This window comes from Phalacrocorax carbo, chromosome Z (assembly GCF_963921805.1).
Source record: "Phalacrocorax carbo chromosome Z, bPhaCar2.1, whole genome shotgun sequence".
Lineage (NCBI taxonomy): Eukaryota > Metazoa > Chordata > Aves > Suliformes > Phalacrocoracidae > Phalacrocorax > Phalacrocorax carbo.
The window spans coordinates 73,806,953-73,828,015 of NC_087548.1; the positions used below are offsets into that span (position 1 = coordinate 73,806,953).

The following is a 21,063-nucleotide window of genomic DNA, read 5'->3' on the forward strand; positions in this document are numbered from 1 at the left end:
CTGCTTTTCTGGACAAGACCACAAGGCGTTAGGGATTTCAGGGTCCTGGAGCACCAAGGCAGATCACTATGCTCCAGACAGGAGGAATTACAGCATGTTCTGGGAGCAAATCCCAGCCAAATCCGAGTGAATCTAGCACGGGAGTGAGCGTGCCTGGTATTGCATCCCTCGGTAAAATGGCATGCTCCTCTGGTGAGGAACACCCCATTCCCTGCTGGCTTTTCCACACAGAGATCCTGTGTCATCCCACCTGCTCCCAGCCAGCCATGGGAAGTGCCCCGTCTTCACCATAACGAAAGCCCGCCTGTTCTCCAGTGTAGCTGCTGTGAAGTTAGCACTGCTTTAAATAAGAAGTTAAATTTAGCACAGCATAAGCTTACCATCCAGAGAGTGAATAACCCCCATTCATTCAGCTGGCACTCCTTGTTTCTGCACAGATCCCCTCTTCCATTAAGTTGTTTGTTTACACAGAAGTTTGCTAGCCTGTATAAACGCCCAAGCCGTAACATCTCTTTTACATAAGAGCCATTGGGGAGGGCAGGTAAACATACAAGTGCCTCAACATGTTCACTTATGCCCAGTAGAAATGTATAGTGTGGTTATTCCAGAGTCAGTGTAAACACATCGACCTATAAATGGCATGAGATTTAAAGCAACCCAGTCACAGAAATAATATTTCTTTAATAAACTTAATCAGTTAATTAACTGACTGCATGTTAGTCCAAATCTGTCATAAAACATCCTGGTTATCAGTTGCTGATGAAACTCTTGTTTACCTAATCTTAAATTTGTGGGACACTAGAAGATGCTGTGTTAGAACAGAAATATGTCAGTGGTAAAAAGTACAACCTTCACTTTGGGCTACCACCTCCTGTGTTGAAAGAAAATTGTAGGTACTAGCTTTAGGGGCAGCTTTGAGCTCCTCAGATATTACCCTTTATACAGTTACAGCTGGCCACTGTACCGCCAGTACACAGAGCTGCCTCTAGGGAATGCTCTTGGCTACATGCAGCAAGACTCTATGAAAAAGTGAGTTTCTAAAGATTTTCCAGTGAATGAGTGTGTATTTTCTCTCCTAAGGCTGAGAAACTTGAAAATCGTCCATGACTTTATTACAGCAGGTTCTATGTCTTTAGTGGAGTTGGTAAGTTGACAGGATTTTTTTTTTCCCCTTTTTTTTCCTTCTTGCTAATAAGAAAAAGATCCTGGTCCTGCATTTGAGAACCACTGGCAGCCTCTGATTTTTTTATGAAATATGAAAAGCAGTTCTGCATTTACTTCAGAGCGCCACTCTGGCAGCAGAGAGGGGCAGCAGCTCCCACGTCACTGCAATTCCAGAGACTTTCCAAAGGCCTCTTAGGACCGCAAGTTTCCTTTGAGGAAGCGAGATGTCATTACGTGCAGCTGAAGATGAGAAATTTTAAACAGAATGGAAATGGGTGAAGTGAAGGTTTTGGAAGACACAATGGGAAATTTGCAGAGGGCTGACTGAAACCTCTTTTTCCCCCCACACACTTTTTTTCACCCTGCTCGTTCCGTACAGAGGCACACAAACACAGGCAAATGCATTCACAAGAACACAAATAAAAGCCAAGGAAAATTAAATAATCCATTACAAGCTTCTGCTCTCCCCAGCCACATGTCACTCTCATTGTTTCACACACGACGGCCAACATTACGGCTGTACTAACCAAAATGGGACTCATGATGTTGGGGACATCTGCTTGTGCCGGCCAGTTCAGGTGATCTCAGACGGGGTTGGGAGGGAGAGGAGCCTGGCAGTAATCATGATCCTGAAGACCACAGGTTCTGTCATAGGGTCAATCTTTTAGCCCAGGCTAAAAAAAAAAAATATTGTGTCTCTAAAGATTCAAAAACGCTTGGTTTTGTGATGGCAAATGAGGGCCCCACTTCCCCTTGTGCCTTCAAAAAACACGGCATGTAGGAGCCAACCCTTTTAATATGATTCTTCCCAATTGAAAAGACAGAAAAGTAACTCTTTTCCTAGTTCATTTTTTACTTTCTTAGTGAGGATAACATTTACAAAACACATTTTTTAATAAAAGTTCAAGGAAGACTATTTGCAGAAAATTTACATTTGGATAAAAGAAGAAAAAAAAAAAAGAAATAATGTACTTCATGGTTTGCCTGATTAATTTTGGTCAGGAAGTTTGGGTTTGCTCCCCAGTTCTGATTGTCAAATATTTACAATGAATTTTAAAATAGTTAAAATTCCTATAAACTTACTGAATAAGTTCATGTTCAATAATCATGTGCAGAAAAAGGAGTTATAGCTTTTTAGATAAACCCATCAGTGACAAACTTTTATTAGCTGTCTTCTACAGAGGGCAAACTCAATTCCCTTTTAATTTCATACTGCACTTTAATTCCCAGCACATCTAGGTGTGAGGTCAGAATCCAGGCACAAGTGCCAGCAGAAATCGGGAGGAAGGCAAATGTCATTCCCATCTACATGGGTCATCTTTTACACCGGGAAAGTGGTCAAGGGACTCCAACCCCCACTGCTGTAAAAACATCCTCCTTTCTGTTCTCATTGCATCTTTAGCACAGGACAGGGACTCATCATGCTGAGAGCCCAGTGCTCGCCCACTTTGACCTGGGCGCTGCCCTGCAAAACTGCCCCCTCCAGAGCAACCTGACCAGCTTCTTCATTTGAAACATCTCGTTTAGTCTATAGTCTCTTAATGTGTTCCCATAGCACCCAATTTAACCCATCAAAACAACATGCCTTTCAGCATACATAATAAGCTAACTTATAACTACAATTGCCTACAGTATAACCACTGTGATATTAAAGCTCTAATAAAGCTGTTCTATGAAAACGGAATGCATCCATTTTCAAAAACAAATCAAGTGTTGGAGGAAGAGAACAGAGAGATCAGAATTAGTATTATCCTTTTCTGTTATCTCTTTATTTTATAAAATATTGCACACAAGTTATACAAGTTGGGATAATGAGAAATGTACATCTCTGCTTGGGATGTCTTTCAAAGCCATCATTTGTGAAATGTATAATAAACAATCACAGAATAACAATTATTATTATATACCCTTGGAGAAATGAGACCAGACAGTTAAGTTTAGTCCACAATATGTTTGAGAGGCAATTTATCTAAACCAGATTTCATCATGTTGCAGGCAGTGTCCAATCAATTATGGAATTTACGGTTTTAACATGCATTTTAAATGCAACTGTTAAATAGAGTCACAGGAACATGAGAGGTTTTCTGTGCTGTTCCGTTGATCAGATTTCACAAGTTGTCATCCAGGATAAAGCTGTATACATGCTGCAAATGCTTTAGGCCGGGCACTTGCAGGGGGAATGGGTATATCAAATGCGCTGCAAATCCCCTTCTTCTCCTCAGAATTCTTATCCAGTGTCACCGACCGCAAGGGTCCCTCTGCCATCAGTGGGAATGGGAATGGATGGTTCATTTTATTTCTCTGCATAAACTATAAATCCAAACTAGAGACTGCAAAATATTTTTTTTCCAAACAACTTTTTGAGTTACAGAATTTCCTTTATCTTCTACTCTCTCACAATCCCTTTGTTTACTCCTATGTAAAATAATTTGACTTATATGATAGTAATACAGAAAGTCTAGAAGTCTCAGGAGTAGCACACTGTATAACATACATTGAAGAAAGCAGAAGTCTCAAACAAAAGGAGGAGAAAAGAAAGCTGTGGAAGAAGGCAAATCATGAAAGCAATTCAACATCTAGCTTTTAGCAAGCTGAAAAGTGTAGAACAGGACAAAACTCTCAGGGTAAAATCCAGCTACATGCCAAGGCAGCAGAAGGCCTGTCTACCATTTAATCCTCAAAGGACATCACCATTTAGGTGCTAAGCCCTCCTGCTGGATTGCAACGCAGAAGTGATAATCATCCTTAGAGAGCATGCTGCAGAGAGCTGCTCCATGAGTCGATCTTGAAATGATCTCTTTCCTCTTATAACGCAGGAAGTATTTTCCATCCTGACCTGCAGTCACTCACTGCCACACATTTCAATGTATACTTATGATGCAAAGGTTGGAATGCTAGACAAGGAAAACCAAATTTTCCACTCTTTTATAACTGCAAGCCCACCTTGATCTGAACATGGGGTCACTGAGAGAAGGATTTGGGCTAGGAAAATGCAATGAAAAGGGCTACTCTTCCGAGTTTGTGGGAGTCCTTCTTTCACAAGGAAAGTGCGGGAAACTTCATAGCCCATGGCATTACAGGCATCTAACTTCATCCCACATGCAAACAAGAAGAAAACCATGATAGACTAGCTTTGGTAAATGCAGAGTGAGCAAAGGAAGCCAGCGCTGGGATCCTAGATGCAGAAAGGCAGACTGTCCTTTGGACTGTAAATGGTGCCGGTTTTACAAACTGTTCTTGCACCCTTTGCTTCATGTAAGATGCTTTCCAGATTAGGAGGAGGTGCTGAGTACCTGGCCCCTCACTGCTACACACATACAAGGTCTGACCCAGCCCTCTCTAAAAAGAGTGACAAAACCCCTGCTGTTGTAAGCACTACAAAGCTCTCGGATTTGCATCCTCCATTACAGAGATGGAGCAGCACTGGGGCTCAGCTCAGCAGAGGCTGCAGGCACCTCTGCACAGTGGGGGGTGCAGCTCAGCCCCCATCCCTCCCAGACTCACCTCCTCACCCCTGCTACCCCAGAGCAGGGAGGACAGCCAGGTACCTGACAAAATCTAACAGAACTTAATGCAGAGGCTGTGAGGTGGTCATAAAGTGGTACATAAGGACCTCTGGTGATTATCTTATTTAAATTGAGGTCTTTAGGGTTCTAGAGGGATTTTTTTTTAGGATTCAGACCTCAGTAAACTGTTGCATCATAGTAGCATGATGGCAGAACTGCTAAATGAGTAAGACAGCACTGGTCATTTTGAGCTTACTGTACAGATGTCCAAGCATTTGTAGCATTTCAATAGTTCACAGCCCAAGCAGAGCCTTCTCTTTCTTCATATGTCTTGGGTAATTGCGAGCTCTTTGTTTCAAGTGAAGTTGACAGCATTGATCTGATAACACTAAACTATGCTTTTGTGGCCACAACCAGAATGAACTATAGTTATTTTAAAAAGATTGAAAAAAGAAGAAGATCAGGTTATGATGTAGCAGAGGTGAGCTCACACTACAGGAAGACAGCAGAGGAAGATACGTGCTTTCCAGTTTTCTACTTCATAGTGGTTGGCTGAGCTTTTCAAACTTACTTTTCAGAAACCAAGGCTGCTCCTGGTAGCCCTATGGATGGCTGCTCTCCACTGCTGTTTCTTGGATAGACTCAACCAGTGTGTCCCAGTTACGGAAGCCACACCAATTGCTTGCTCACTGGAGCTCCTGCCCTGCAGGGGTAATGCGCATCCCTGCCTACAGCTGTATTTCATATCAGTGATGAGGCTCTGAGGCAACTGCCTCTCACCGCCCAAGGAACTAAAAGGTAAAACCTGTCCTCAGAGGAACACAGTTTCTCTGGCACTGAAGTCTCCATTACAATTTTAGCAGAGAAACGACATCTGGTGTTTGGAAGTGGGCTGTGGACCACATGTAACTGAGGAACTCTCATCTTTGCCCTGCAGATGGACAGTCTGCAACACTTTGTGTGAACTCCCCCTTTTTATCATCTTCTCCTAACTCTCAGGTTGTCTCTGAAGGCCACTGATGGCAGGCATCCACCTTTTACTCCTGTGCCTGTAAACTGCAGCATAAGGGAAGGTGGCCAGCAAGCATTGCACTGGGGCTTACAGGCTAGGAGTTGCTGTCAGGAAAGGAAAACCAGAAACAGGAGGCAAAGATAGGAAGGGAAAATAAAAGAAATAAGTAGCACAACCTGCCACATTTCTGCAAGAGTGACTGTGTTTCTCCCTGCTCTTGGTGCAGTGAGGAATGTACTACAGGCAGAGACAAAAAAATACACCTTGGAGAACTACCAGGTGCAGGATCAAGCCTTTGGGCTGAATTTCTCTCTTACCACCAAATGGCTTTGTTGCAGGGGAGGCCTGGAAAGATGGGCTTCAATGCTTGAGGCAAGTTTTTGGGTGAGAGCTTAACAAATATCAGATCAACTGTGGACTTCCCACTTTTGAAAACGTAAGGCTCTGTGCTTGACAGAGTTTACTCATTGTGTAACACGAGATATGGGTGGCTGCCAGCGGTCCTGCAGGCTCCTGTTTTGCTCTGTCAATGTTATGTTCATGAGTGTCAAAGAGAAGGTGGAAGTTAAAAGAAAAAAGAAAGTGGCCTATGGCTTCAGAATCATCCTTTGTCTACAAAAATAAGTGAGTATGAGAAAATAAAATAGTGAAGAGTATCCCCCAAAAGATTGAACTCTGCAATCTTTTTTTTTTTAAATAATACTTGAAAATATATGAGGAAGGGAAGAAAAATGTAGAAGGCAAGAGAATAAATGCAGAAGGACATGGAGGGACTTTTTAGGAAGTGAAGTGCCACCAGTGAAAGGTTGGTTTTCCTTCCCTGGGGAACTCTGTGCTCCTGGAAATGCTTAATATAGGTACTGAGTTAGCAAGATCAGCACCCTCGCCAGCCCAAGGGGTCCAGGCTTGGTGGCCAGGCGTTAGTCCTGTCATCTGGGAGGTATAGTCCCACTCAGGGAGGTATAGCCTACCGTAAGGGGCTGCAGTCCACACTTCTTGCTTGGCAGAGCAACAAGCTGTTTCTCTTCCCCCTAAAGCAGGGATTTGCGTGGAGGCATCGCTCAGGAGCCCATGGGCTGGTCCAAGTCAGTCTGGACAGGTGGATATGGGGGACCCCCAGGCACACCCCTCACACTGATGGGGTGGCCATGGCCCTCTCGTACATGCGCTCCAAGATGCGGTGGATGCTGGCAAAGCCTGGCCGGTCGGCAGGCAGCTTGCTCCAGCAGAGGCGCATCAGGTTGTAGAGCTCCAGAGGACAATTGTCTGGGCAGGACAGGATGTTCCCATCCCGCACATAGTAGATTACTTCCTCATGGGCCATCCCATAGTAGGGCTGCATGCCATAGGAGAAGATCTCCCACAGCACCACCCCGTAGGCCCACACATCAGACTCTGTGGTATAGCGGTTGTAGAAAATGGACTCAGGGGGCATCCAGCGGATGGGGATGGCGTCATTCTCATTTGCTTTGTAATAGTCAGCTGAATACATGTTCCTTGAGAGACCAAAATCAGCGATTTTGACCACCATGTTCTCCCCCACCAGGCAGTTCCTAGTAGCCAAATCCCGGTGGACAAACTTGCGCTCAGAGAGGTATGCCATGCCAGCAGCCACCTGCTTGGCAATGCAGAGCTGGCTGGTGCAGCACAGAGCCAGGGGGTTGGGGAGGCAGATTCGTGCATCCAGGCTACTGTGCACCAGGCTGCAAAGGTTGCGGGGCGAGCGGTCACGCAGGTACTCATTGAGATCCCCGTAGGCCATGTACTCAAAGAGCAGGCACATCGGTTTCCCAACAGCACACACACCTGGAAGAAGACAGAGGTACCATTTGAGTCATCTGGGTAGCAAAGAGGGTTCTGTTGTGCAAAACAAGAGAAATCCAAAAATACTTAAACAAAGGGGAGACTTTCAACAATACATGAAGGGACAGAGAGAATGGTGAAGCATGCAAATACCATCAATTTTGCATGCATCCCTTTGTGCCTTCAAAGCTCCTTCACCAAGGATCTAATGCTGAGTTCTGTGGGAGATGCTAAGAAGTCATGCAGTTGCCTGATTTATCTGGATGTCCCAGGAAAAAGACACACTCTTGGAGCTATGCTTAATTAAAGCCCAATCCTGCTTAAGTTGGCATTAACAGAAGTACTGCACCTCTTCCCAGGTGCAACTGGAAGGACATACCTTAAGAAAGTGAACTTTATAGATCTGAACATGGTATTTTTTAATTCTTTTGTTTGTTGTAATTATTGTACTTATACTGATATGGGTGTAGGGCCTACACATATGCAGGAAGAATTCAGGAGTAATAACAAGGTGCATTTTCAAGGGCTCAGTGGGACACCTGAAAAACACTCCCACTACAACTTCTGGATTTTTCCATTTTTTTTAAATAGTTCATGCAAAATATGTTGGTTGCAGAAATTACTTTTTGCATGACAGATACTTAAAAATGAAAGAAAGATGAATTAAAAACAGGTATCAGAATGGAGAGATTTGCCACATCTGATAGATGAAGAACGCAGTCTGACTGAAGGGCACACGTCTGGCCCTACGCCAGCTTTACTGGGGGCCAGCATCACTACAGGACCCCACTTCCACCAGTTTTACTGACTGTACAGTGATATGGCAAAAATATTTGCATGCCTATTTTTAAATTGCCAACCAGCAAAAGCTAGCACTTAGAATATATGTTTTATTTTCTTAGTGCCATCATTTAGCAATTGGTGATTCACTTATTGTGAAATCTGAAATTCTTATTGATAGCCTAACACTTGAATCTTTGAGGAAAAACAGATAGCTGTTCCAGTGTGATAAAATCAGGATCTGACAATCATGAGGAGTGTATGTGATAGCTTTATCGTCTAAGCTGTCTTCAACAATGTGGCTGTTTTCTCCACACCCCCATGATGTGAAACGAGTTTGTTCCTGTACCTTTGCCCTTTCCTGACCTAAAAAGTGTTGACTGTAAACACAATGTTTATTTCAGTTTGGGGCATTTCCTGCTTTTCTTTTCTGTAGCCAAAGTACTTGTACCAACCCAGCTTTCCCAAAACTGGAACTTATCTATTTCCAAATTTGTGAGTTTCATGTTGAAATAAATTAAGATCTCAGCTGCCTGTTCCCAGGGATCAAATCTGCATACAACTTAGAGCAGAATTACCAGGTGAAGGCAGCTAGCAACATCTACTTCCATCAAAAACTGAAAATTTACTGAAATAAAATTTGGTCAGCAGCTTTCTTCACAGGGAATGCCCTATTAGCCAAGCTGCAGCATTGAGACTTTCTAAAAAACCCAATAAACTGAGGTTTCTTTTCAGCTCGGAAGGGAAAGAAGGGACCATTTTTGTGGTTAGTTTTTTTGTTTATTTGTTTCATTTTGTTTTTTTAATGCTGGTGAGTGTTCAGACATCACAATAGTAAGTGGGACCCATAAAACTAACAAGACTTGTGCCTGGTTTTTTTAAATACCCACAGAATAAATCACAGCTCCAGTAAGCTCATGACTTCCCTGTAAGGCATCTGTGCCAATGTTATTAAACTGGAAGCAGAGCTAGGCAGCAAGATGGTCAACAGTCTACTAAATGCAGGACAAGGAGGGTTTGTTATGATGCACCATCCTGTTAAGGCAAAAGCATCAGACTGACATTTTGAGACTTGTTCTGGTGGACAATTTAGCAAAGCATGCTGTGGCTCATAGAAAAGCTCACCTCTTTTGCAAGAGGCATTTTCTCTTGCAAGAGATCAGCATTGCCATTTGCATTAAGCACCAGTCATGCATGTCTGTCAACCCTGGTACCCCCAATGACCCCACAGCAGATCTGCAGAAGGTGGTACTCTGTACATGGGTGCCTTATTCAGATACCTAAAAGTTTGACAATATTCGGATTGTCAAACTCTGCCATGAGGGCTGCCTCCCTCTGAAAGTCAGCCTGCATGTCTGCAGATGCTTCCTCCTTCAGCATTTTCACTGCCACCATTGTGAAAGGCTCATATGGCAGCAGTCCTGGGGCCCTGCAGGGAGAGACAAGAAAGGAAAGCATCAGTGAGAGATGTATACACACCAAATGTAGGCTCTGTTTCCAGTGCGAAAAGATGGGCTGACAGAAAAAAATGAAAATAAAAAAGGAAAGTGGAAGCCCCAGGACCAACTGAAGGAACATGATGACCATCTTTACCTCTTGGTCGTGCCTGCACTGCATAGTACAGAGACTTTTAATTTAGTTCAGGGGGGGACTAAATCCAGTATAGCTTATTTTGACACTGCTCTTTTTGCCTACAGACTCTTTACCATGACTGGTTAAGAGGTAAATAAATAACAGGTTGGTAAGCAGTAATCTCTTCCTGGATTGGAGGTCACATCAGAAACTTCATGGAGGGCAGGATGGACTCTTCAGTTCACACAGTTCACTTTTGGGGTATAATGACTGAGCTTACCAAAGTTAAAAATAAACCTATTTTATATTAAATGGTTGAAAGAGTCTCTTTTCACTGTGTCTTGTCCCATACCAGGCACAATGGTGGCATTGGCATGTCTGGCTACCATTAGAGTGAAAGTAACAGCTGCAGGAAGTATATTCCCCTGGTTTTGTAAGGAAAATAGCCTTTTGCTACTGTTCTTTGTGTGTGTGTGTGTGGCATGTGTGTATGCCTGTAATTCAACAAGTTATAAACCCGATAGCTGGTTTCAGCTGCCTTTAACATGTTGGAGCTGAGGTCTAGGAAATAGTTATGCTTCTGCAAGTTTTGTGGAAACAGGTGACAGGAGAGAAGGGACAAAGTATACATGTACCTTATCTGAAGAACAAGGTAATGTGTGAATATGCATGTGTTAAAACACTGGTGAATCTTCAGCTAGAGTTTAGAGATGCTAATCCATAGAACACAGAACTTCCTGACTTAGACCCATCACAGACTCATTTTGTTTTCTTAACCAAAGGTCACTGTGCCCTCAACAAGTTTAATTAAATGGGCTTGCCAAAGATTTAGGGGTAGTTGTTGCCAAAGATTTAGGGGTAGCTGTTGCCAAAGAAGAGTAACTTCCACCCTTCAAGCCTCAGACTTGCATTTTTCTGCCCATGTAAATTCTTCCCAGGGGTCCTGCAGTTAAAACACAGTCCTTACAGGTAGCCAGCCACAGCCCACGGAAAGCAACGCCCATTTATGTGTCATGTTACTACGGCGGCCCGACTGCCCCCCCATTGCTCAACTGCCAGGTTATTTTACTGCTCAGTAGCCCTGAGAGGAGGTTCCAATTTCCAAAGCAAACTTCCAGTTTCCTTGTCATCTACTCCAGACAGATGGCAGTTGCCACAGTTGCACTTGGATGGTGTAAATGTCAAATGTCAGAAGATGGCAGGGTGCCCATCAAGAAAGGAATCTCACAGGTGGCCAGATCGCAGCTGAGACACTCAGGCAAGGAGGTCCAACATGCTAGACCAGAGGAGCAGACTCCATGCTTCTCTGCTACTGCCTCCATTATTGCAAAATGTCTCCCTTTTTTACCTCTGTGCTGGCAGCAAGTTTCCAGTCTAGTACTAGGGGAGAAGTACCAGCACCTACCAGCTGCTGTCTAACCTCAGCACTTGAGAAAGTCAGCAACAGCCTGAAGAAACCAGTAGAGCATTTAAAAGTAATAAGAGGAGGGCTTTTATCTCTTCAAAACAGCCTTATTGTAGATTACCACTCATCACTGCCTTGCAGACCTAGTGCAGACCTAGTGCAGACCTAGCAAGGGCAGGGACAGCTCCATCTTGCATGCTTCAGAGAGAGAAGCTCACCCCAGGCCAAAGCCTGAAGTACACGCATCCATCTACTCTTCACTCAAATTCTGTAATATAAACTAACCTAAATGTAATTTAACTGAGATTAAGCTGTACAAAGCCTTTTAATGGGCCTTCAGGCAACAGCAATTTCACCCTTGGTAACTCATGTGCTACTTCAGCCCAGTTCTTAGCAGACCTGGGAAAATCACACTGATCTGGAACAGAGACAGACTCTGTTTGCAGTCTTGGCAAGGAGCTGTTGAGCTTGACCCATTTGGTGCCCGAGACAGTCTTTGCACAAAGGCATAGGGGCACATCTGTAGGGGAGCAATGGGGAGCTGTTGCTTCTGAAATTAACCAGAATTCAGGCAGTGCGCCAGTACATGGAGTGTTTTCTAGAAAATAAGTAAATTTCTTCTAGAACTGGGAAGCATCAACAGAAATTACTTAGGGTTTCCTGCCTTGTGATTATATAAATGCTTAGGCGAAATGTCCACTGTTTGCATACAGGATAGACAGCAGTTGTCCTCGCCTTCTTCACTGTCAGTGGATTTGTGCAACACTGACAGCATTTGGCTTTTAGGTACCTGCCATTCAAAGAACTAACCAGCAGTGCAGCTAGGGATTTCACCCTGAGCCTAACTACAGAGAGTGCCTGACTTTAAGTTTCCAGTCAGGTTTTCTTTCCAGAGCAGTAACTGAAAAAAACTGAGGAGCAGCTTGAACCTGTATTTGATATTGTGTCCTGTCCCTCATCTTCCTCAGCATCACAGCTGAGTAGCTTCTGTGAGATCATTACATGATGTAATTAAAACCTACTGAGCCTGGTGGAGACCTACGTTTACCTTACCCTCTGGAGAAATTTGTATGTGGGCACAAGAGTGCTCTGTATTGGTAAGGGGCTTGTTTTATTGTAGTTTCTTTTTAATTAACATCCATACTGCTTTTCAGCTTTATTTGAGGCAGCAGGGCAAAGAAACACCCTTTGCACTTGGAAAGAACATGAGGAGACTTCTGTTAGAGAAACTCCAACCACAGGGACAGCCTTGTCTCTTGTAGAGACAGTGAGCTCTGCCTTTGCAGTGGGAGTCTACTGGCCTGCTAGCAGAGACCCCACATCCTGGCTTTCAGGCAGTCCTGGGCTTCAGGCATAGCCTGGACCATAGAGGTGATGCCGGTCTGTGTTGAATCACGCAGGGCTTGTGTTCTGGTGGTACATGGGGCCAGCATGGGTGCACCGGGGGCAGAGGATCCTGAGTTGGCCATCACTACTCAGTCAGGACAGACCTGAGCCAGGTCCTGAATCTTTCTTTAAGGACATCCATTAGGGTAACTGCTTACTTCCTCATCCTTTCCAGTGTGAAGCTGCCCCTGGTGAAGATGGCAGCCTTTCAGGAGAAGCTAGTAAATGATAGCCAGACACTTCCTGTCCTAACATGTTGTTTGACCCAGGAGTGAGTAAACACTGAATCAGGACTCACAGCAAGCCAATTGGCAAAGGCATCGCTGGCACCACGCACAGAGCTGTTTACAGGAGAGGGAGAAACCTGAGACCAGGAGAAGCAAGAGGGTTGCTAAACTTAGCTTGGGATGTCCATTTAACATATGTAGACAAGTACATTTTATCCATCTGAGATGGGAAGGCAATGATTTGAGTTGTGATATCTTCAGGAACCCAGAGGGATGCACAGCTGGTTCTACTGGATCAGCAGTCTGCACTGATCTGCCAGCGGTGCATAGAAATGCCAGTGGCTTAAATGTTCCCTGGAAATATGAGGCCTTTGAAGGACTTTTGATAGAGATATTGATGAAAATAAGGAAGTCCTTCAGAAGCAATATTTCTGTGCTCCTTCCCTGTGCCACAGAGAGCAGGTGTTTCTCTCAGGGTCTGGTACTCTCCACTCTGCAAATGCTGGCTACGGTGATGTGTTCACTTTCTTTTTTTTTCCTTCTATTTTTCTCCCAGTTTCCACTGACAGTAGTAGAAAGCTTTAATTAAAAGAATTTGCAGCACTGGGTGGATGAAATACACATAAAAGGTCTCTATACCACTTTAGCACTTGCTTAACACAGCACTTTAGAGTGCCATTTGAATGCCTTTTGAGATGTCCTGCTCGATATGGGTGAGAGTCATGTCCAGCTCAGAAAGGTCTGTGCCACAATTAAATTATACTTAAGCTCCCAGCACAGGATCAAAGCAGCATTTGGCAGGAAGACCACCCACCCTGCTTGCACACCCACACCATGGTGAAGAGCCCTGACACACGAGTGGGAAGGCGATGCTCTGCAGGGCATCCCAAGCTCTGTGCTGAGGCTGGGACAAGAGCTGCCCTGTGTCCCTGCACCAGCTGGCGCACAGTGCCCTGAGCACAGCTGTGGCACAGTTCCTACAGCCTTGTTCTCATTTCAAGCTTTGACATGTTCAGCTTTGCCATCCAGGCTAACAATCAATCACAAGTTAAGCATCTGTGATTTTCCCACTGCACACCCTTTGAAGTTTGTTATTTTTAGCTCTCTATAGTAAAGAAATGTAAGCTTGCACTTCTTCCAGTAGAAAAAAATGCATCTCTTCATTAGAAAAGAAAAAATCCATCACAACTATTCAAACTGTTTCCCTACTCTAACACATGTAACCTGCATGTAACTCTTCCTAGCAGATACGTTAACAGCATAACTATAAACATTACAAATATTTGCAATTATGACTGCTCTTTGCAAGGAGAGTCCTTTGTCTTTTAAGTCAATGGGAGCAGTTCCATCATGCAGGTCTTGGCATGTGAAGGGACTCTGATACTCCCCTGGTTTTTTTAAGGTCATCATACACTACTCCAGATACAGGTACAAAATCAGCCAAATCCCAGGCTTGTTGACTATAAAGGGCAAAGAAAACCATCCTGAGTAAACATGGAACTGGACAGTCTATCTACTTTCTTTCAGGAATTTGGGGATGGGATCCTCCCAGGAGGCCAGTACTGGCCAAAGACTGTCCTGAAGAAGTTATGGACTCTGCCAAGGTTAGCAAGACACTCTCCATCCACTTCAGTCTAGGCAGGACTGGGTTAATGTCTGGGTTTTTCAGTGAAACATTTTTCACTTTTGAAGAAGTGCATGATCTCACCTCCCATGAGATTTAACAGAACTGGGATCTCATCAAACACCTTAAATTTAAAACAAGCAACAATGGCTGCAAATTCCAAGAATAAAAAATGAGTTACTAAAGGGGATGAAAAAATCCCAAAAACTTTTTGGCCTAAGTGTTTTGGGTTTTTAGGGGATTTTTGGTTTGGTTTGGGTTTGCCACTGAATCAAATGGAAACTGGCTCAGGACCTAACTGTAGCATGACACATTGGCCTCTGTGGTAATTACTGGCCAGTGTTGGCGTTGTAATGGAGGACACCACGCACTGACAGTTTGCAAATACTGGGAAGTGCAAGAATTTCACAATAGGTCATGTCACAGGCAATACTCTTGGCAAAAACAGAGATGATAAATTTAGCTAAGCTTTTACACCAGACTTTGGTATGTAAGACATTGCATCTACTAGAGAGAAGAACAGGAGAGTAATTTGTGACAGAAATTTAACAAATATCAACAGAAAGCAATGGACAACAGAAATAATTACTCAAGCCTGAGTGTACCATTTGGTACATATGCATTTGATTTTGGTTTGAGTGAATGAATTTCCAGTGCCCAGATAAGCGGTTGCCCAATGGCCAATTTTTCCCATGTACCTCCAGATAGAGAGGACTCACACGCAGGCTGCTTACCTTGCTTGGAAGACTCTCCCAAATGCTCCTTCCCCAATGTCTCTCACATATTCAATATTGTTCCTGGGATACTCCAGGCTGAGCAATTTTGGATTGAGGAGAAGGGGCATCCGCTGGTACATCGGGTTGGGGTGAAGCCGGTCCAGGAGGAGTTCGGAAGGCAGAGTTGTGAGCGTTGGTGTCTCTGACTCTCTGAAACAACGGAGGAGTTTTCAGTCAGTATGTGCTCAGCCCCCAAGAAGGAGGTAAATATCTGCATCTCCGCCAGGTCTGGTTTCTTCCAGGATGGAAGAGGGAGATGCAGCAGGGCTGTTGAAAGAGCCTTGCAGCAAGGTGTCATGCCATGTCTCCAAAACAGCCACCAGACCATCTTGTCCTCTGGCACTGGGACTCACCAGAGCTTGCACTAAGCCCACTTTCAAAGCAGCATTCATTGCTTTGAATTAAGTCCCGAGCTTTACCTTTTTTTGGTTTTCCATTGCTTTCGCCGGCGGCAGCAAACCAGGGTGACAATGCCAAGGATCACAACCAGGGCAAAGCTGGAGATGATCGAGATGATAACAGTCATGGAGTACGTAGGGGAAAAGGGAGGAGAAGGGGGTAGATTTGGAGTCTCTCCATTTGGTTTTCTTGTTCCTAGTGATAAAAATGCTGTAATGCAAACAAAATCAGAAGGTTATGCCTCTTCTAGATTATAGGGCTGTCTCTAAGAGGTATTTATGGAGTTAGCCTGATGTCCTGGGAATTACTGACATTACAGATACAGCCGTATGACTGGATGAGAGGCCCATGCTAGGAAAGCCAGGTTTGCAGGAAGCAAAACCTATTTCTGCTTGCGAAATGCGAAAACCCATGATATGGTAAAGACTAAGACACTGTTCCCATTGAGCTGGGAACACAACATTGGTAAGGGATGTTTGCAAGAATTGCAGGTGGGAGATCACATCTGATGGTCTCAACAGTACTCAAATATAGTAATGTGTGCAGTGGGAAAGATCAATAGTCTACAATGTGGAGCACAATGTATCGTGTATCCTAAAAGGAATTTGCAGGGAGGAGTGTAAGACCAAGTAAGTACACAGTGATACTTTCCTGAAATATCCATTGCCTCTAACAATTTGCATCTCACTGTCTTTATGGGGCAAATATAGTAAACTAGTGTAAAATACATCCGGCTGTGTTGTTGGGGAAAAAAAAACCCTTAATATTCAAGGAGCCACCTGCTAAGTACTTTCCAAGACATTCTAGAAAACACAAATCTGTAATACAATTACTGAGAACAGAAAGAAATTTAAACTATTCTTTTTAAGGCTAGCTAAACTGATGCTGACTTTTGTTCCCTTAAGTACACAGCTTCCCTGTTCTCTGTGTAAGCAGAATTGTCTTATTTCCAAACACTGTGCATCTTGGACGAAATAAGTTTCAAAAATTGTTCTGTTCTTTGAAAAAGACATGACAGAAATACTTAGTTTCAACATCAGAGTGAAGACATTTCCACCTTTTTCAGATTTGTTTTTAGTTAGAATTGGGTTCAGTTTTTTTCTTAAAAAATCACCAGAAGAAAAACAACTTCAGCAAATATGCCCAAAACCCTACCTTCTCCTCAAAACACTATGTGGCAAATCCATTTCTCATAATACCACAAGAAATCTGATTTCATCCTTTGGCATTAATATAATCTGGGGCAAGGTGTTCAATTTACCTATCTTCTTTTTCCCATCTTTAAGGTGCATGTTACACCTTCTAGTTAAAGACGCTGAGTGAATCTATGAGAAGAACCAGGACTGGCTGAATCCAGAAGGCAGAACAGATTGGTGCCGCCGTGAGTGCTCAAGATACAAACACCCTGCATGGCCCCAAAACAACGACAGTGGCAGAAGTCATTAATTGCAGTTGCCTACCATCACCACAGGGAGACACGCTGCAGTATTCCCAGGTCACAGATGGGTCTTTCGTGTAGCACCAGGGGCGTTCATTCTCACCTCCTGGATTGCGGCAGTAATTCTCAGCATCAGACAGCTCAGGGAAAACCTGAGGAGTCCTTCTATGCAAGTGGGGAGCCTTGAGGGAGGAAAAAAATTGGATTATTGTTTCAGTATAGTTTTTCCTGCTGGTATTAGCAAAACAAAACAAAACAAAAAAATCAAGGATCAAAGAAAGCAGAGGTAAAACAACTTTTCAGTAGCCTGACAGAATGACAGAGAATGCATCTTGCCAAAAGAAAGGGAGTGGGTAGATCAAAATAAGAGAGAGTGTGAAACTCCAGTGAACTCAAGAATGAAGGCAACCTGTCTCCTGCTCAGGCCTTGCACTGGGATTGGGCTGCCTGGCTCTAAGAAACTCTTTGGAAAAGCAGACCTCGAGCACGGCTCTCCATTCGGTGGGTATCACACTGATGCGCACCTGGTCACTCCACTTCTGGCAGGGAATTCCAGAGGCCGTGACGTTGGCCCAGCCCTGGTAAAACTGGCCATTGCCACTGTAGCAAGTCCCTGGGGAAAAAAAAAAATTGGGGTCAAGGCACCTAGTCCATGTCTTGCAAGAGGGACTCACAAGGGTAAACTTCATGTCATTACATGAGAGCATTTGGCAATTAGCAACACATCTGAAGCACATAAAAGGACCAGACAACTGCAGACTGCAGGCAGGGAACTGCTTAGCAGTTCTCACTGTTCCTGTTCTCACCTAAATGAATTTTATGCTCAGTACATAAGACCAAGTCTGGTTAAATTCCAAAGAGTGAGCCGGAGCATTTTGAGATTGAGAGAACCGGCCACGCCTGCTATGGCTGCGTTGCATCTACCCAGTTCACAGCACTTCCACACAGAAAGTGCAGAGCAGAACCACAGTGAAGCCACCCATGCCAAACCAAGGCCGAAAGCAAATTGCAGCACTGGTTGCATGATTCCCAGCTTGCACTCTTACAGGGGCGCTAGCAGGAAGACACCCACACTCCTGGGGTATGTAACAGAGGGCTGGGATTCATAAAATCCCATGGACGTGTCCCTCCTCCCTGATTCTGTACAATGCTTGTCCTCTTAGACTGAATGTTCGGAAACAGCCTATGGTTTCCAGTATGCATGGAAACCATACACTGAAGGCAACTACAGATCTGAAGAAATAGTATCAGTATAAAATAATGTTCTTTATATTGAAGAATGTGTAGTTCATGTTCATACACAATGCTTACTCTGGCTGCAGAAAAATTAAGCAGAAAATCCTGAGGGCATTTTTGCTGCAGGAAAATGTACCCAAAACATAACTGTAGACACCACCTGTCCTCATAGGAGACTTTAATGCATGCTGGCATAATCTAGGAAGCAGGAAGACAGCAGCAGAGATGCAGACTTACACACTTTAACACACTAGCTAATCTTATGTAAACCCTGCTGACCAGGGGCTAACATTCCGGTTGATGGCATGCATTAGGGTCCACTGCATTATTAAGCTTGTTAGATAAATTAACGAGCCAGCAAACACTGTTGTCATAATTTTATTTTCTATTGTGTTCTTAAACTTGCAGCTCGGAAGAAGAAAAACATAAGGAGACATGACCTGTTCTAAAATAAAGCTATTTTTTTAAGCAAGTCCTTTTCAGGTTCATGAAAGCTTTGTGTAAGTTTTGATCCAACTTTGAGACAAAGCCTATGTGTTTTAATTTATCCTCACAAATTGTCCCCTTTCTCCTGTAGGAGGAACATACTAAATGCATCATGATGACTACCTGCTCTTTTCTTCTTGCACTACCCACTGCACTCAGGATTGGAGTTATGGGTCTTTTATAGACCTTTACCTTTCTGAATTTCCACCAGGCACTCACTACACATAGGTAGGTAGAAACACCACTATGACAGTGTTTGCTCCAGGTGAGTGAGCTCAAACACAGGATCAGGTTGCTGTAGCCCAAGGCCTGTAAACACCTCAGCGCAGGAGTGGCTGTGGACTTCATGAATGCACTTAACCCTCCACAATGGACACAATAATTAGCAAATTAAAAGTAAAATGGTCTAACTTGGACTTCGTTGACTGATATGTAAGCTACCAAATTATGCCTCACATCTGCAACAAGCTAACAGCCCACAAATCACAAGCATCTGTAGCTCTGCAGAGGTGTAAAGTCTGTTAAGCTGCCCTAGAACATAGCTGTGTGTCTAAGCCCAGCATTTTAAGTGCCTTGCATTCAAAGGCAAGGCAAGCAATGCCTGAAACCTGCCTCATGACTGAGCTAGTAATCAACATGAAACAACTTTTGCACAGTTCTGAAATAAACATCAGTGTGACACCCTAGAGGAGCAATGTGCAGAGCTTAAGGAGCAACAACAACACTAAGGAAGCACCCTTGCATCCTTGGTGACCTGGAAAATGCAGATGCTCTCATACATGGTCTTGATACAATGAAGGCAGAGGGAATAATAAAGGACATCCAGCTGGGTTTTAATTGAATAACTGTGATTAGTGAGCTAAAAAACAGATGGGTTCATGCTCCCCAAAATTTTGTGCACATAATAGGGACTCTAAAGTAAAAAAGAAGAGGCAATATCACTAAAGTATTACTGTTATGTCTCCCTGATTTATAACCAAATAGTGCACATCTGTGCAATGCCTCCCTGGGAAAATACTGTCCTGAACATGCAAACGTCCAAGAGGAGGCTGAAACCATCCTGTGAATGCACCACTCATTTGCTGGCATCCCTCCCTCATTCTCCTTTCCCCAGGAAGGGGATAGCTGCAGCTGCAGGCTGTAAGTGTTGGGTGGTGTTGGTGGAGTGCCCACAGGGTGCTAAAGCACTTGTGTGAGCCCAGGTGTGCAGCACCGCGCGCCTGGGCCTTGGGTGGCCTGGTGGAGCTGAGGCATTCCCATGAAAGAAAATTTCCCAGAAATCTTGATTTCACATTTATCACTTTCTCTCTCCACGCAGAAGGTGCCTGCTGCTGCCAAATCTGCTGATCTTGCCTGCTCAGACGCATGGCAAGAGGGAGGCGCTGTTCTTCCCTTTTCCAGTGGGACAAGTTCAGTGGCTAATCCTGAAACTGTCAGTTGGAGGAGCTGGACGTGCATGTTTCAGCCATGACCAGCAGCAGGGCAGGAGGCTGACAGAGGTCACAGCAGCGCCATGGGGGATGGGTGGTCTCGCTGTCGGTTATGGGGGATGTCACGCGAGAAACAGACAGACTTCAGAGACGATTGGAGGAGTATGCTGGGGCCTTTCGGGTAATAAGGCCTTGAAAGCCCAGCCTGACACAGGTTACCGTGACAGTAACGGCATATAAGGCTGGGATGACCTCAGTAGCAACATCAGAAATACCAAATATGGGTAAAGCAAAACCGAACCAATGGATAGAAAGAAGGTGGAACGGCTGGAGGGGATGGTACCACCTAAAAGTACTGTGCCTCTCTAATCACCTTCAGCAGTTACCTGCCCACATTCTCCCTAAGCCCCAAAGAGCTGGAAATGTGTTTCCCCCATGCCTTGGATGTGGAAGGTCCAAGGAACACCTTGGAGTACCAGGAATTCCCTGGTAATAACCTGAATCCAGCCATCCAGGACCAGAGCAAAACACAAAAATGCTGTTCAAGTTGCATCTTCAAAAAAGAATATCAAGCCCACCTCTAGAAACATAGATCCTGGAGCAGTCTACTTACTAGTTACATTCTCCTTCTTAAAATCTGTAAAAAGACAAGACAAGGTGTAAGGAGGGGTTGTCCAGTATGTGAAATAACTGGGTGCTTGCTTAGGAGCATGCTATGGGAAAAAGTTCCCTCCCAGCAATGCTTAAGAAGCTTGTTTCTTTGCAATGGTACTTGAATGGCAGTTTTGCCATCATTAAGACTGATTTTGGCAATGAAGT

General features: G+C 44.1%; 1 protein-coding gene across 1 annotated transcript in view; it reads right to left on the minus strand.

Annotated features, from left to right (window-relative positions):
- Positions 1-4,094: 4,094 nt before the first annotated feature.
- The window catches only part of MUSK (muscle associated receptor tyrosine kinase), a 56,960-nt gene continuing 39,991 nt past the window's right edge, over positions 4,095-21,063 (minus strand). The window contains exons 10-16 of the mRNA XM_064438378.1: positions 20,858-20,881; positions 17,617-17,705; positions 17,115-17,274; positions 15,675-15,864; positions 15,214-15,405; positions 9,546-9,694; positions 4,095-7,488 (exon numbers count right to left, since the gene is read on the minus strand). Coding sequence (XP_064294448.1) covers positions 6,812-7,488; positions 9,546-9,694; positions 15,214-15,405; positions 15,675-15,864; positions 17,115-17,274; positions 17,617-17,705; positions 20,858-20,881 — 1,481 coding nt within the window. The 3' untranslated portion in view covers positions 4,095-6,811. The remainder of the gene's footprint in view (positions 7,489-9,545; positions 9,695-15,213; positions 15,406-15,674; positions 15,865-17,114; positions 17,275-17,616; positions 17,706-20,857; positions 20,882-21,063) is intronic.